This window comes from Lutra lutra, chromosome 1 (assembly GCF_902655055.1).
Source record: "Lutra lutra chromosome 1, mLutLut1.2, whole genome shotgun sequence".
NCBI lineage: Eukaryota > Metazoa > Chordata > Mammalia > Carnivora > Mustelidae > Lutra > Lutra lutra.
The window spans coordinates 53980309-53997830 of record NC_062278.1 but is presented as its reverse complement, the minus strand read 5'-3'; the positions used below and the strand labels follow the sequence as shown (position 1 = coordinate 53997830).

The following is a 17522-nucleotide window of genomic DNA, read 5'->3' as shown; positions in this document are numbered from 1 at the left end:
GGCACCACCGTGAGTAATCTGGTATGAATGGTTATAACACATGAATGATAAGCCTACATAATTAGTGGAGGCCAGACTCTAAAGGACCGTGTTTGCCATGCTATGAGTTGAGACTTTATTCTACAGCACTGGGGATTTCCTACCGCACCCCGTGCTTCTCCTTGGTTTTACATGTTAAAACTGCCGTCGGTTGACAGTTGGCCAAGCGTCATTTTTAACACTTGTTTTTCCTGTTAGACTATAAGAACCATGAAGGCAGGACCCTTGAGTTGTCACCATCCATCCACAGTGTCTGCCCCATGCTAGGCTCTGGAAAACAATGACTGGATGAAGGAAAGAAGCCTGCCTTCACACAGTCTCAATAATACTAAAATATCCATTATCATATAGGAAAGTGGAAGTGGAGTTTCCTCAGAAAATCTGAGAAAATCTGATTGGTTACACTTAGGTGAAAACCCTATTCAGGGAGAGTCAGAAGCTTTTGTTAGTTGGACAGTTAACCTGCCAGTGAGAGGATAAAAGAAGTGATTTTAAAGGCTGGTGATGGACTCTAACAGTTCTGATGAAGAGTCTATCTGTGCATGAATTGGCAGAGGAATAGCAGACGCTTCCTCAGCAACTCTGGGTCTGTGGGCGGAGAGCCCTGATGAGGGGTCTGTTCTGCACACACGTGCGAGTGGGGCCTGGTGCTTCTCTATCCACATTCCCTTTCGTCATCTACGGAAAGGAGACAAATCTTGTTTTCAGACAACAAACAAGCAATCAAGGATAAATGGGCAAAACCCAGAATTTTTATGTTTTCATTTCATGTAATTCAGAGTAAAATCTTCTTTATTTGCAATCCTTATTTCAGCCTTTAAAGAGAAATACAGGCCTTAAAGCCTGATGTTATAGTCTACCTTTCAAAACCAAAAAGCATTTAAATCCAATTAAGTGCACTGAAATCCAATTAAACTGTTAGCATACTTTTGTTTAATGTTTTTCTTTATCACAGCTGATCACTGAGGTACAATGTGGCTGCACCACATTTGCCTTATTACTCTGCCAACTATCCCTCCATGCCTCATCCACCAGTGATACAAATAAGGGCCTTTTCCTTTCTTTTAGGGTCCTGAGTAGCTGGCATCTCTTAAACATAAGCTTACTGTACCATCTCTATGCACTGGATTATTGGTTATTGGCCCACAGATCTCATGGACAAGAATATCAGAGAGTTATTTCACAGGAAATTCTATCAGCTAGTTGTATTCTCTTACTTCCCTTTCTTCTTTTTCTTTTTCTTTTGGTCATGGGACAGTCTGGAAAAATGGTCCCAGGACTTACTCGTCCTCAGAGAAAAAGCAGCATTGTTTTAATCCTAAGAGATCACTGCTTTCTCTCTAACCAGTTTCTGATGGCAGACACACTCAGAACTATACAACACGAATATGGTGGAAATAGAGAAATGGCCTGGCAGTGAACATTTCTTAACAGTCTGCTATTTCTATAGGGCTCCCCAGGGTGTGCTCCCAACATCAGAAACTCAAAAGCAACCATCTGGTTACTCTATTCCCCAGTGTATCTCCTTGTATCGCCCTCAAAGTTTTAGCTCCTATCCTATATGTTTTCCAAGCATTATAGGTAGAATGAGAGCTTTAGAACCATTTCTTCAGAACAATTTCTAGTCTCTTTCCATTTTGAAAGAAAGAAGTCCCTCATACTCAATGGGATTAGAGCACTTCGTGCCTAGGGAAACTTCATTGTGACAGAGCATGTTAAGAGGTGCTACTGGGTTCAAAGGACTTACTAGAAAGTTTGGCCTGCACCTCCAAGCAACAGTGACGTTAGCTAAAGCACTCTGTAAACTCTAGTGTCACTGGGAAGGAGTTCAAATTAGTCTCCCCTTTCCATAATGCATCAGGGTATATAAAGAAATGTCGGAAATTACAAAATAAAGGACGTAAGGTACTCTTTCTGATGTACCGCTCTTTTTTTAAAATCACACTAAAGTATAACTTTTGGAGTATTTGGTGATCCAAAGTAGGTTAAAAGTTAACACACACATTTAGGGTGATTTTGAAGAGTTTCTATTTCTAGAAATTCTCTATTCTTCTATACAGAGGCCAATATTAAATGGCTTTTAGTAGTCTCTACCTCTGCTGCTTCCAAAGGTTGAGTCTATAGTAAGACTCTATGTTGCTTGGGTTTGGGTGCTAATGTTATTCTGTAATAATAATAATTAAAAAGAATACTTAATCTACACTTTTTTTCTGGGCCAAGTACAAACCTTGTCAACTTTGAGAATATCTAAATATTTTCTTAAAATAAAAAATGAGTAATTTAAGATCCACAGGAATATTCTGTGGACACCACAGACTGAGGACATTTAGAAAGAAGATGGAAGTTTACCACTCTCGAAAGTTGCACTTATTAGATCCACTCAAGATCTCAATATTGCAGGGCAAATCTGGACCGAAGCAGAGTTTGCTCCGATGCACTTCAGTAAGTCTATTGAAACCACGCTACTTAAGAAAAATACAGTTGCGATTTATTTGAAAAGACAGCCAAGTTAGACTGTTAGAGGCCTTTCAAGTGAAGTTGGTAATGAAGAATAAGGTCACTTACAGTGAACGGTGACGGCTGTTGAAGCAATCATGCTTTTTTTGTCTATCAGGGAGCATCTGTAGTCTCCTGTTGCATTGCGCCTCACATCTGTCAACGTGTAAGTATTTGAGCTTCTTATTCCTTCAGGCTGTCCCTGTTGATAGAGGTAAAATGTCAGATGATTATACTTGGGAGCTACAAAGAGATGAGTTGTATTTCTTGACGAAAATACCATTTTCTTATGTAAGAGAAAAAAAGGGAAAGTGTTTCTATGATGGGACAAATGAGAGTAGAGTTCGTGTTATTTGATTTCTGGAAAAATAGCTGCAATTTTGGTTCTAAGGAAATTGATGAGCTAATAAACATGACATTGATGATATGTATTCTATTGACAGCATGGCTTGAATTTGAGAATTAAATCCGATTAAAAAAAAATCCAGTATTTCATTTTATATTTATGTCCTCTAATTCAACAAAAAGATTTCAGACAGCTTAAAGAAAACATGCCACATATCCAAATAAAAAGGAGAGGAGAAAAAGGAGGGAGGGAGGGAGAGAGGGAGAGGGAAGGGAGGAAGGGAAGGAGAAGGAAGAAAGAAAGAAATTTTTTTTTAAGAGTAAAGAAAAAGAAAAGAATTAATAAACTAAGAGTGAAAAGAATATAGATGAACTAGGAGTACATAGTAATAAAAAACCATAATCATCAGATATTGTTATAAAGCTAAGACATAAATTTGGCTGTCCTCCCTGAGAGCCAAGGTAGAAACATAGTTAGTTTCAGAAGCTCATTTGCATGGGAGAAAAAAACAGCATGTTTTTGAACGTACTGTTCAAAGAACAAACTATTATTTATCAGGAGAAACAAAGTCTTCTACCAACATTTCAGTCTAAAAGAAATCAGCTGTATTAGTCTTCTGAGTAATGTAGTAATGATATTCTTAAATGCTACCGAGAAAGGTAGTGGGTGACATTTGTACACATAACCCTTAAGTAAATGCAATATAAGGTTGTATATGGCTTCTATCAATGGAAGTTTAGGTCATACACAAACCTAGGGAGAGTTCTGGGAGAGCGAACAAGTGTCCTCAACAGCTCTTTCCTTGTATGACTCCATACTACCATGATGTCTAGGACACATCCTAGAGGAATGTTCCAAATTATTTTCTCTATATATGATTCCTTTCAGTTATCATATTGGGAAAAGTTGAGGAGCTCGCCCTTCAAGATCATATGCCATGGGAAGATACAGCCCCTAGCTTTATTGTGTCAAGCTAAATATCTTGTGCAACAGAATGGTCCTATTTCAGAGGTTCAGAGATGTGTTCAGAAAGGCACTGTAGTAGATTTAGAATCTACATCGTTGCTGTCATCATTCTTCATTTTAGAGTTATCTGTTTTTGAAGAACAGATTCTTACAGCCTATCTAGATAATGAAAACTAGAGTTTTTGTAATTACGGTTTCCTATGATAAGCTTTTTACCTCTTTTCCCCTGAAATCTCCTAAAACTGAGAAAAAAAGGCAAGATCACTGATAGATGCCAAAAAGAAACCAAACCAAACCCAACAAACGTAAGACAACCTTTCAGAGGACATTCTACAGGTTGTCCTTTGTCCCCAAGAATAACACCTTTCTCTCTTAAACTGACCAACTACACACAATTCTTAATATGTCAGCGTGGCCACACGACAGGACAAAATGACAGCAGTCTAGCTCAAGTCATAATCCGTAAGCACTTACGGGTAAGTAAAACAAAAATTCCTCAGGAGGAGGGTTACCATTTCCCAAACACTTAAGAGTGATGTTATCCCCTTCTTTGATGGCATTTTTTGATGGCAACACTTGTATTGTCACTTGCTCAGTAGGATCTGCAAGAGTCACAGACACAAGTTAACCATTTTCATCAAGTACCAAATTACTCTGTACATACAATATAAATGACTAAATTATACACAATTTTCTCAAGAAGCTAGTAATGGTAATTACTTCAATGTATCCTTTTATAGAGGGATTGAAGTTAATAGCTACTTGCTTTACCAAGTACTAATCTTGGTTAGAGAAAACTACAGAGACCTTGTTACATAAAAGCCAATTTCTTCTTAGCAAAATGTCTTTAGCTGAGGTAGGAATGGCCATAATTATTTTATGTGTAAAAGACGAGTAGGAACAAACTCACTGCATGATTTCATTATAAGGGCATTTAACTATATTATATGAACCCCATGGTTTAGAAAGACTGGATCAGCTACCACAGTAGCTAAAACTATTAGGTACCCTACACTCCTCTTACATAATAATACCTTATATTAAATAAAAAGAGACATGACCTAAGCAATGCCGGCAAGATTTCTGGCATGCAGGAGAGTAGATCAGTTTTCAAAAAGATGAAACCTGTGAACTGAAGACCCTTAAAACAACCAACGGGACTGTAAATATACTATAATTCCTTTCTGTTCATTGGAGCAAAGGTGCAAATTTCATTCCATTTGGTCACTTTTATGGAGAAAATAGGGCTAAAGGGTATTCTTTAGTAGAGGCTACCACTAACAGTAGAACACTAAAAAAATTAAAGGCTAGGTATGAAGGACAATATCCAGCAAACAGAAAATAAGAGGAAGGGGTGTTGGCAGTTATAAATGACCCACTTTCTAATATAGCTTGTTATATAGCTGGCTAATAACAATAACAGAATAAGAATAAGAGTAGAATAATAATTTGTGAAGACGTACTTTGTTATTAGCTAATAAAACAAGTAAGTAGTAAAATCAGAGGGGTTTTTTTCCTATCTCTTGCTATCATTTACGTATCTTTTTAATATCCAAATGCAGAAAAAACATAGAAGGGTTGATTTAGATTGCTTTGTCGCCTTTTTTTCCATGCTTGGGTCTATTTGCCCAGAATGCTCTGAAGCTTAACAGTGACTGGTTTAATACACTTTTTGTTAGTTTTTCTGAATTTCCCCGAGGTAGTTCCCTCACTAGTGGTTCCCAGTAAAATTGGAAGGTAAATAAAGTCTGTTTTTCATCCCCTGCTGGCCTTCCATTTCTACGCCTTCTTCTCTCTTTTATGTGGCCCTTCACTACTCTGGCCTGTTGCATATCACTGCAAGACTGCTCAATCAAAGCTGACACCAGAACAGCCAGGATCACAGTCTGTCTGACTTCCTGCTTTATTGCAAAACTTCCCTTCTCTGTGTCCCCTTTCAATAGACTCTGTTCTGCATTAGAGAATTGAAGAACTACACTGAGATCAGAGAGATCTGAGTTTTAACAGTAACTTTCTGGATGTCCAACTAACATGCCTCAAACAAAATTAACCATCTCTTGCTCTCCCGTTGCCCTGGACTTTTTCTCTGAATTTTACTCTGTCTATTAGTAAATCACTCTGCCAGGTATTCTGGCTTTTTCTTATCCACTCTGCGTGAATGATTAATACGATTGATACTATGTTTTGCATCTGATTCTCTCCTTTTATTTCTACTAACACTTCCATTGTCCAGGCGTTAACCTATACCTGAAACACGGACAGTCCTGCATTCCACTCCATCATATATATAATATATAAATTATAAATATATATATATACATATATATATATATATTTCCTCAAAATCAGTTTTCTGAAGTAATGCTTTGAAGATTACAATTATATGTGACGACCGAAATAAAAATTTCCTAACCTGGTACCCATGACTGCCTTGAACTATTCAGGTAAGAATTATATCTCACTACTCTCTATATACCACTACAGAATAACCAAGATTCTATCCAAATTTTCTTTGTCCTATTTCCATTTATCCTCTGTCCACTCATGTATTCATTTGTTTAGTTAATATTTATTTTGTGCTGGCACTAAATGCTGAAGTTATAAAGTTGAAAACAGCATGGCTTTCAATCTATTTGTAATGACATCAAACAATTAAGACAATAACAACATAAAAATTGGATATGATGTTATCACTGATAGTTAATAGATGCAGGAGACTGGGAAGTATCTGGTACAAACTGATAATACAGCTAGAATTTAAAGAATAAATAGGTGTTTGCTAGAAAACAAAAGTTTGGTAGTGACAGCAAATGAATAGTCATGTAAGTAGTAGTCTAAAGGAGGAATCTGGAAAACAGAACAGGATTATAGAAGACACAGTGAAGTGATGAAGATTGAGACATAGTGCCGGACCATGGCTACAAGGGATCTGAGGCATATCAAAATCGAGAGTATAAAGACAAAAGAGGGAAAGAAAAATCCTGATCATGAAAGTAGACCCAGGGAACTCAGTGACTCCATCAAACATAGTAACATTTGTGTCACAGGAGTCCCAGAAGAAGAAGAGATAGAAAAGGGGAAAGAAGGTTTATTTGAGGAAATTATAGATGAAAATATACATCCAAATCCAGGAGGCACAGAGAACTCCCATCAAAATCCAACAGAAGGTCAACGCCAAGACACAGAGTAGTTAAATTTGCAAAATATAGAGATAAAGAAAAATCCTAAAAACAACAAGATAAAAAGTCTCTAATTTACAAGGGAAGACCAATAAGGTGAGCAGGAGATCTCTCCACAGAAACTTAGCATCCAGGAGAAAGTGGCAGGATATAATCAATACACTAAATGGAAAAAATCTGCAGCCAAGAATACTCTATCCTGCAAGGCTATCATTCATAATAGAAGGAGAGACAGTTTCCCAGACAAACAAAAACTAAAGGAGTTCAAGACCAATGAACCAGCCCTGCAAGTAATAGCAAAGGGGACTCCTTAAGTGGGAAAGAAAGACTAAAAGTGATAAAGACCAGAAAGGAACAGAGAAAATCTCCAGAAACCACCAGTAATAAAATGGCACTAAGTTCATATCTGTCAGTCATTATTCTGAATGTAAATGGACTGAATGCTCCAATCAAAAGACATAGGGAGTCAGATTGGATTAAAAAACAAGACCCATCTATATACTGCCTACATTTTAGACCTAAAGACACCTGCAGGTTAGAGTGAAGGGATAGAGAAATATCTCCCATGCAAAAGGATATCAAAAGAAAGCTGGAGCAGCAATTCTCATATCAGACAAACTAGATTTTAAACCAAGGTCTATAACAAGAGATGAAGAAGGGCACTATATCATAATAAAGTGATCTATTCCATGAGAAGATCTAACAACTTAAATATTTATGCCCCCAATGTGGGAGCACCCAAACATACTGAACAATTAATAACAAACATAAAGGAATTTATTAATAATAATACACTTATTGTAAGGAACTTTAAAATTCCACTTATATCAATGGACAGATCATCTAAGCAGAAAATCAACAAGGAAACAATGCCTGTGAATGACACACTGGACCAGACAGATTTAACATATATTCAGAACATTTCATCCTAAAGCAGCAGAAAATACAATCTTTTCAAGTACACATGGGACATTCTCCAGAATGGACCACATACTAGGTAACAAATCAAGCCTCAATAGGCACAAAAAGACTGATATCATACTATGCATTTTGCCAATCGTAAGGCTACGAAACTTGAAGTCAACTAGAAGAAAAATTTTAGAAAGAACACAAATGCATGGAGGTTAAAGAACAACTTACTAAGGAATGACTGGGTCAACCATTAAAGAAGAAATAAATACCCGAAAACAAATGCAAATGAAAACATAATGATCTGAAATCTTTGGAATGCTGCAGAAGTGTTCATAAGAAGGGAGTACATACCAATATAAGCCTACCTCGAATACAAAAAAAAATCTCAAATATGCAAGCTAACCTCACACCCAAAGGAGCCAGAAAAAGAAAAAACAAATGAAGCCTAAAGACAGCAGAAGAAGGGAAATAATAAAGATTAGAACAGAAAAAAGTGATATAGAAACAAACAAAACAAAAAACACAGGAGAAAAAAAAAATGAATGAAACCAGGAGCTGGTTTTTGAAAAATATTAATAAAACTGACAAACCCCTAGCCAGACTTCTTAAAAAAGAAAAGAGAAAGGACTCAAATAAAGTTACAAATGAAAAAGGAGAGATCACAACCAACACCACAGAAATACAAACAATCATAAGAGAATATTATGAAAAATACATGCCACCAAGTTGGGCAAAAAGGAAGAAATGGATAAATTCCTAGAAACATATAACCTACCAAAACTGAAACAGGAAGAAATAGAAAGGTGGACTAGACCAATAACCAGCAAAGATATTGAACCAGTAATCAAAAATCTCCCAAGAAACAAAAGTCTAGGGTCAGATGGCTTCCCAGGGGAATTCTATCTATTATTCACAAACTGGTCCAAAAAAATAGAAAAGGAAGGAAAACTTCCAAATTCATTCTATGAGGCCAGCATTACTCTGATTCCAAAACTAAAAAGATTCCACTAAAAAAGAGAACTACAGACTAATAACCCTGATGAACATGGACACAAAAATTCTCAACAAAATACTAGCAAATCAAATCCAACATTACACTAAAAGAATCATTCACCATGATCAAGTAAGATTTATTCTTGGGTTGCCAAGGTGGTTCAATATTTGCAAATCAATCAATGTGAGATACCACATTAATAAAAGGCAGGCTAAGAACCATATGATCCTCTCTCAACAGATGCAGACAGAGCATTTGACAAAGTACAACATCCGTTCTTCATAAAAACCATCAACAAAATAGGGATAGAAGGAACATACCTCAACATAATAAAAGACATAAATGAAAAACCACAGGTAATACCATCCTCAGTGGGGAAAAACAGAGAGTTTTTCCTCTAAATCAGGAACAGCAGAGATAGCTATTGTTACCACTGTTATTTAATATAGTACTGGAAGCCCCAGCCTCAGCAATCAGACCAAAAAAATAAATAAATAAATAAGTAAAATAAAATAAAATAAAAAAATTTTTAAAAAGTGAAAGGTATCCAAATTAGCAAGGAAGAAGTCAAATTTTCACTGTTTGCAGATGAAATGATAGTTTATGAAAGACTCCACCAAAAAATTGTTAGAACTGATACACAAATTCAGCAAAATTGCAGGATAGAAAATCAACATGCAGAAAATGTTGCATTTCTATACACCAATAATGAAGCAGCAGAAAGAGAAATCAAGAAATCGACCTAATTTACAAATGTACCGAAAACCATAAGACATCTAAGAATAAACCTAACTAAGGAGGTAAGAGATCTATACTCTAAAAGCTGTAGAACACTTTCGAAAGAAATTGAAGATGACACAAAGAAATGGAAAAACATTCCATGCTCACGGATTAAAAGAACAAATATTGTTAAAAAGCCTATACTACCCAAAGCAATCCACACATTTAATGCAATCCCTATCAAAATATCACTAGCTATTTTCACAGAGCTAGACCAAACATCCTAAAATTTGTATTGAACCACAAGACCCAAAAAGCCAAAGCAAACTTGAAAAAGAAAAGCAAAGCTGGAGGCATCAGAATTCTGGACTCAAGCTACATTACAAAGTGGTAGTGATCGAGACAGTCTGATAATGGCATAAAAACAGATACATAGATCAATGGAACAAAATAGAAAACTCAGATATGGATCCACAACTATATGGTCAACTAATCTTCGACAAAGTCTCTTCAACAAATAGTGTTGGGAAAACAGACAGCAACATGCCCAATGAAACTGGATAACTTTCTTACACCATACACAAAAATGAACTCAAAATGCATGAAAGACCTAACTGTGAGACAGGAAACCATCAAAATCCTGGAGGAGATTACCGGAAGCACCTCCTTGACACTGGCCATAGCAAGTTCTTACTGGATGCATCTCTGGAGACAAGGGAAACAACAAGTTAACTACTGGGACTTCAACAAGATAAAAACCTTCTGCATAGCGAAGGAAACAGTCAAAAAAACTAGAAGGCAACCTACAAAGTGGGAGAGGATATTTGTAAATGACATATCTGATTAAGGGTTAGTATCTAAAATCTATAAAGAACCTATAAATTTTAAACCCCCAAAACAAATAATCCAGTTAAAAATGGGCAGAAGACATGAACAGACATTTTTCCAAAGAAGACAGCCAGAATGGGTAACAGACACATGGGAAGATGCTCACCATCACTCATCACCAGGGAAACAGAAATCAAAACCACAATGAGATACCACCTCGCACCTGTCTGAATGGCTAAATGTAACTACACAGCAAACAAAAGATGTTGACCAGGATGCAGAGAGAAGGGAACTCTCTTACACTGTTGATGGGAATAAAAACTGGGACAGCCACTCTGGAAAGCAGTATGGAGTTTCCTCAGAAAGCTAAAAATAGAACTACCCTACAACCCAGCAATTGCACTACTAGGTATTCACCCAAAAGACACAAAAATACTGATTTGAACAGATACATGCAGCCTGATGTTTACAGCAGCATTATCAACACCCAAATTATGGAAAGAGCCCAAATGTCCACCAACTGATGAATGAATAAAGTAGCTGTCACATATATACACAATGGAATACTACTCGGCCATATAAAGAATGAAATCTTGCCATTTGCAATGACATGGATGGAGCTAGAGAGTATTATGCTGAGCAAAATAAGTCAGTCAGAGGAAGACAAGTGCCATACAATTTCACTAATATGTGGAATTTAAGAAATGATAACAGATAAACATAAGTGGAAGAAAATAGAGAGGTAAACCATAAAACAGACTTCTAACTATAGAGAACAAACAGGGTTGCTAGCAGGGAGGTGGAGAGGGGTTGGGTTAAATGGGTGATGGGGATTAAGAGTGCACTTGCTGGGATGCCTGCGTGGCTCAGTTGGTTAAGCGGCTGCCTTCGGCTCGGGTCATGGTCCCAGCGTCCTGGGATCGAGTCCCATATCGGGTTCCTTGCTCGGCAGGGAACCTGCTTCTCTCTCTGTCTCTGCCTGCCTCTCTGCCTACTTGTGATCTCTCTCTCTCTGACAAATAAATAAATAAAATCTTAAAAAAAAAAAAAAGAGTGCACTTGCTGTGATAAGCAACTGGTGTTGTATACTAAATCCTACACCTAAAACTTATATTACACTGTATGTTAACCAACTGGAATTAAAGTAAAAACTTGGAAGAAAGAAAACAATGAGCGTGAAGATTAATCCAAGAGATCTGGGGAGTTACTAAAGAATTGTAATCATAGCACTAACCTAACACGGTTTCACATCTGTTTTTAAAAAGATATTTTCAGCAGCAGCTTGGAGGGCAGTTCAGAGTGAACAGAAAGGAATATTATTTTGGGAATCACAGAAATACGGGCCATGAGAATGGTGGCATATTTGTAGGCAGTGTCAGAAGGCAGAATCGGATAAACATAAACATAACAAATCAGATTAACATAAAGATCAACATAAAGAGCTAGATTCTATCAAGTTTCATTACTGATTGGAAAGGGTAAGGAAGGATTAGGGTAGGAGTGGACTAGGGCACCTTCCTCCAGATGAATTGACCAAATTTCTTTCCTCTGAATGTATTCTCTGTCCTTTCCGTTTAGCTCCCTCCTTCTCCACTTTTAACGTGATTTTCCAAGTGTGGTCCTTTTATGAACAGTGTTAGCATCACCAGGGAATCTGTTATAAATGCAAAGTGTTGAACTCCCCCCACAACTACAGGGTGAGAAATTACAGAGCAGGGTCTGGTGATTTGTGTTCTAAGACCTTCTGGTGATTCAGATGCAACAAAAGTCTGAGAATCACTGTCCTTGGGCATCTGAGCTTTCAGTGCTATTCATTGAGCTCTGACTGTCACGTACCACATGTGACCTTGCACTGACAATTTCCTCCCCCTGTAGGTATCTCATTGCTCTACTGGAGTCCTAAACTCTTTGAATGTCAGGACCCTATTAAGCACTTTGTATCTTTACCAGGAAGTCCAGCACTGCATACATTGTGGCTTCTCAAAAGCTGTGCCAAATGCACCCCTCAGAGCCCAGCCACAGTAAAATCATTCCCTTCTTATTCATCCAAGGACTTTTCTGCTTACCCGGCTCTTGGTGCCTGATAACATACATTCCTGTTTTTTTCTGAAGCCACTTTCCCAGTCCTTATTACTCATCTTGATGCTCTTTCCTATCTTGTACTCCTGCACTTACACCAAGAGAGTTTATTTCCAGTTCAACATTTTTGAACAGACAGAATTCTGCCTTTACTTACAGAAATAATAGTTTGATTTTAGATAAGTTGCACATAATGAAATCCTTTAAGTCCTCACTTTAAGTCAGTATAGAAGTTGAAACTTAGATACAAAGTTTAAGGCACAACAATCCTTTATTGTCAGGGCAAGTGGAATGTCAGTTTTGTTCTTACATAAGGTTCTGCACTTTATGGAACCAAAATAGGAATTCAGAGGAGATTAAACCCTACAATGGCTCAAATGGCATTTCTGCTCTTTCTTCAGAATACACGTAGAAGTATTAGGTCATTCTACCATATATGGCAGCATTACAAAGTTTTGATTCTTTTTTTTTTTAAATAATGAAATGTTTCTAAAATTTTTAAAACAGCATCTCTCCAAAAATAGTATCGCTAGTTCTATGCATCTGTAGTAATAATGATCATATGTAATAATAATAATAATAGTACTTAGTAGCAAGAACTTAATGAGCAATATAGGATGCTATTTTAGATTTGTGATTTCTCTTAATCTCCATAACATCACCGAGTTATTTTTTCCATTTCAAGATAAGAAAACTGAGACCTAAAGCAGTTACCTACTCTTTTAGAAAGGCACAGAAATTGACTGTGTTGGGCCTGGACTATCAGCCTGTTTGCTCTGAATCTTGGCACCTGTCTTATGGGAAAGAGAACAGCATGGCAGAAAAGGATTCTAACCCAGTCTCTACAGCTAATTTAGAGCAGGTCTCTGAGACTCACTTTACTGCTTAGTAAAATAAGGAGTTAGATCAGATGATCAAGAAGGTTCCTTTTTAGTCTAATAGCCTATGTTTCAAAACTATGAAATAAAGTTAACCAAAATGTCTGGAATAAAACATCCTATTTAAACTTGTACAATTGATCTTATTATTAATTTTTTTTCCATTAAAATGGAAATCCCATAGCGAGAAGTCCAATCAGTCATAAGCTTCCATTCATCTGTCTTTCATTCAGAAAATAATCAGATGGCATTTTGAACTCTTATAAAACTCATAACTTAGGCGCCTGGGTGGCTCAGTCGTTAAGTGTCTGCCTTCGGCTCAGGACATGATCCCAGGGTTCTGGGATCGAGCCCCACATCAGGCTCCCTGCTCAGCGGGAAGCCTGCTTCCTCCCTCTCCCACTCCACGTGCTTATAGTCCCTCTCTTACTGTCTCTCTCTCTGTGACAAATAAATAAATAAAATCTAAAAAAAAAAAAAAATTCATAGTTTGTGGGGACTACCTGAAGGCATCACACTGAGTTAGAGGTCTTGTTTTTAAGGAATTTAGCGTCTAGCAGAATCCAGAAGAGATCTTCAGAAATGACAAAGTGGAAAGTGAAAGCTATCACAAGACAGAGTAAGCATTTATTCTATAGGTATTCCAAGGAGAAAGAAATTGAGTACTGCAGAACAGGAAAGAAGGATTGAAGGCACAATCCAAAGAGAATGTGGATTAGGAATTGAAAGATTAATAGCATTAGAATACTCTAAGACATTAAAATTGCGTAATTGTAGGGGTGCCTGGGTGGCTCAGTTGTTAAGCGTCTGCCTTCGGCTCAGGTCATGATCTCAGGGTCCTGGGACGGAGCCCCGCATCAGGCTCCCTGCTCAGTGGGAGCCTGCTTCTCCCTCTTCCACTCCCCCTGCTTGTGTTCCCTCTCTTGTGTCTCTCTCTCTGTCAAATAAATAAATAAAACCAAAAAAAATTGCATAATTGCATAGTGAGTTACTTACAGTAAATATCAAAGATTACTTGTTCAGACTGAAGTGTTTTCTGACCAGATGGTCCATAATACATCACAGAGCAGGTAAATGGCATCTGTATGTCAGCCTTGGTTGCCTTGTACTCCAGGGATGAAGTCATGGTATAGAGCTGAGTTACCGGGTCCATTTGCTTTTTAAAAATTAAGACCACCACTGAAGAAAGTAAGAACACTAATGATAGCATCTTTCATTGGAAAAATCACAATCCTTAAATGTCACAACACCTTGATAAGTGGTTTTGTCCTTACTATATTTAACAGGAGGGAAAATTGACATGTACCGAGGTAGAATGTCTTTTCAGAACCATGAAATCAGAGACACAGACAGAAATAGAATCCTGGAATCCTATCTCCCACTCCCTTTAATTAACTTCTAGAACATGCCAGATACAGAAATAATTCTTCTCTGCTCTTGATTCTTCTGCACAAGGACTAAAATGATGTTTTAAAAAAATCACTTAATGACTTAATGGTTACTGAAAGGAACAAAGCATAGAACCATAGATCAAAAAGGCCAATGCATTTAGATGCAGGGCAGTCTAAGGAATGCCTAGACGAGAGAAGGTTAAAATAGGTCATTGGAATTTACTGCCCACTTCTTACCCACCTCCTTCAAGGGGTTGCAGCACTTTTCCATTCCTATACCACGTGATGTTGCCATCTGGGTAACTGTCTTTTGAAATGCAGTCTCCCAACTGCAAAATGAAAAGGAAATGTTGCTACCTTGGTTCCATCAGTGGTTGTCAATTTGAAAGCTTTGGACTCCTCAGGGGGTGCAGCTCTTCCAAAGGTTTCCTGACCCATTCATTATCCAAGCACTGACTGGGGACTGAATACATGGTCCCTTGCATTAAAAACAATGCCTAGTACTTAAAATTATGGTCTTGCTCATTTAAAAACATGCAATAGATGCTGCCACTATTAATAAAATCACATTTGTCCAAAAGCATTACCAAATTCATTTTGACATTATTCACTTTTAGTATTAACTAAATAACACAACTACATTAACACTGGCTATTCCCATGGTTCATAGATCTCAGCATGCAAGAATCATTAACGGTATGAAAGCGGGGCTGCCTCTCTGGTTTCATACTATTTAAAGTTCAGATACGTATACCTACCAAATCTGTAATTCCCACCACTTTTCTTCAAATGTGTTATGACTTTAATATTTAGCATTTATCAAATAATATTACAAAATAAAACTTAATCTGATTCAAAGAACTTTTCACTTGTTTGTATTTTTTTCTTCACAAAGGAAAATTTAGGTATTTTACTTAGTGAAATAAGATCATTAGTCAGGTGATGTGCCTAAATATAACCTCCAACTTTGTCTCCTCTCAATACAGCCTCTCTTCACACCTCTTAATGTGACTGTTCAAATTTGATCTTCTCATATCTTTACTTCAACTTTTTAATAGTTTCATCTGCCAACAGAATAAAGTCCAAATTCCCTCCATGACATAAGGCTTGTCATAATCCAGCTTCTCTTTACTTCTCCAGATTTATCTTTTACTGCACTCTCTTGCCTATTGTCTTACCACACAAAGTTCCAGTAACACAAATAACATGATGTTTCCTAAAAATGCTATTCTCCTTCACATCTTATTATTTCACGTTGTCGGAAAACATTTCAACCCTTGGTTTGGAGAAAATCTACTCATCTTTCATGACTCCATTTGACAGTTCACTGAAACAAGAAAGACTATACCTTTTCCCCTCCTCTGCTCGCCTTCTCCTCCTTTCAGAAATGACTACATCTTCCTCTGTGTTCCCCGCTCTAACTCAGGCAGACTTTCTTACTGGCACCTGCAACACTGTCAACTCCACAAGAACAAAGTCTAACTTATTTGTCTTGGCATCTGAGGCCAGGAGAAGACATTGCTAAGTGAAGGCAATGAATCAAACGCAAGTTCTTACCTTTTTTAGCTGCTCTGTTTCAAGAAAAGGCGCTTGGCTTACAATTTCAGGTTTGGATGGTTGCTCTAAAGTCAAGCAGAGAAAGGTTTTAAGTACACATGAAAGAACAAAAGGACACTTGTGATTTGAATTATAGAAAAATAATTCACTTATTCAAAGCAAACACATTCCCATATAATCTGTAATTAAGAAATCTGGTTAGCCCACTCCCTCCATGTATTTGCTTTATTATATTAAGTACTATTTTAAATGCTTATTACTCCTTTGAATTAAATATTCGTAATGTCTTCTGAATGCTTCCTTCATAAGCTATAACTATGGATTTGATAGTGAAATAGAGGTTAATATATGAAATATGAATATGACTGTTAACTGATTATCATGTGTACTTTCCACTTACTAATAACTTCCAGCTACTTAGATGAAGACCTGAATCCACAAAGGGTACTTACTAAAAATGCAGATTTCTAAGCCTCCCTTGGCCAGAAGTAGGATCTCTAGGGACAGTCCTATAAATCAACTTTTTAAAACAAGCTCTCTACAAGATTTTTAGGCACAATGAAGTTTAAATATCATGGTTCTAAAATCATGCTAACTAAAAAGAGTTAAGGGATATAAACGTTCAAGTTTTCTGTGTATCTCAAACCTTATCTTTAAAGTGAAATCACATTATGAAATTATAAATGTAAGGAAATCCTTCAAATTTGGAACAGAGATAATAGAAGCATCTCAAATGTAGGAAGTTCTAGAAGCATCCATTCTAAGAGAGCTTTCAGGAAGAACTGGTTAAAAATCACAGCAACAAGGTAGTATTCAGACTTATTTTAAATTATTTACTCTTCGCTGTTAGTTATCTATCCCTGACAGATTTTTTACTTTTTAATTAGCTCTAACAATTAGTCTCCAGAAAATGGATATTCCCTCTTTGTCATTGATTTTTGTGAATCTCATGGAGCAAAACTATTCTATTCTCATATAAACAAATAAAGACAACCAGTTCTTCTTTCATTCATAGTCTCATTGTAATATCATCTCCAATACCTTTAGTTTCTATTACCAAACGAGACTAAGTTGGCTTTTATACAGTTATTAGTCAGTTTGGGATTCTGCTATCAGAAATGTTGCCTACCCAGACCA

General features: G+C 36.9%; 1 protein-coding gene across 2 annotated transcripts in view; it reads right to left on the bottom strand.

The window, feature by feature from the left end:
• The window catches only part of ALCAM (activated leukocyte cell adhesion molecule), a 210947-nt gene that overhangs the window by 29158 nt on the left and 164267 nt on the right, over positions 1 to 17522 (bottom strand). For both annotated transcript variants that reach the window (XM_047723546.1, XM_047723544.1), the window contains exons 4-8: positions 16386 to 16450; positions 15070 to 15157; positions 14434 to 14616; positions 4322 to 4449; positions 2605 to 2737 (exon numbers count right to left, since the gene is read on the bottom strand). In XM_047723546.1, coding sequence (XP_047579502.1) covers positions 2605 to 2737; positions 4322 to 4449; positions 14434 to 14616; positions 15070 to 15157; positions 16386 to 16450 — 597 coding nt within the window. The remainder of the gene's footprint in view (positions 1 to 2604; positions 2738 to 4321; positions 4450 to 14433; positions 14617 to 15069; positions 15158 to 16385; positions 16451 to 17522) is intronic.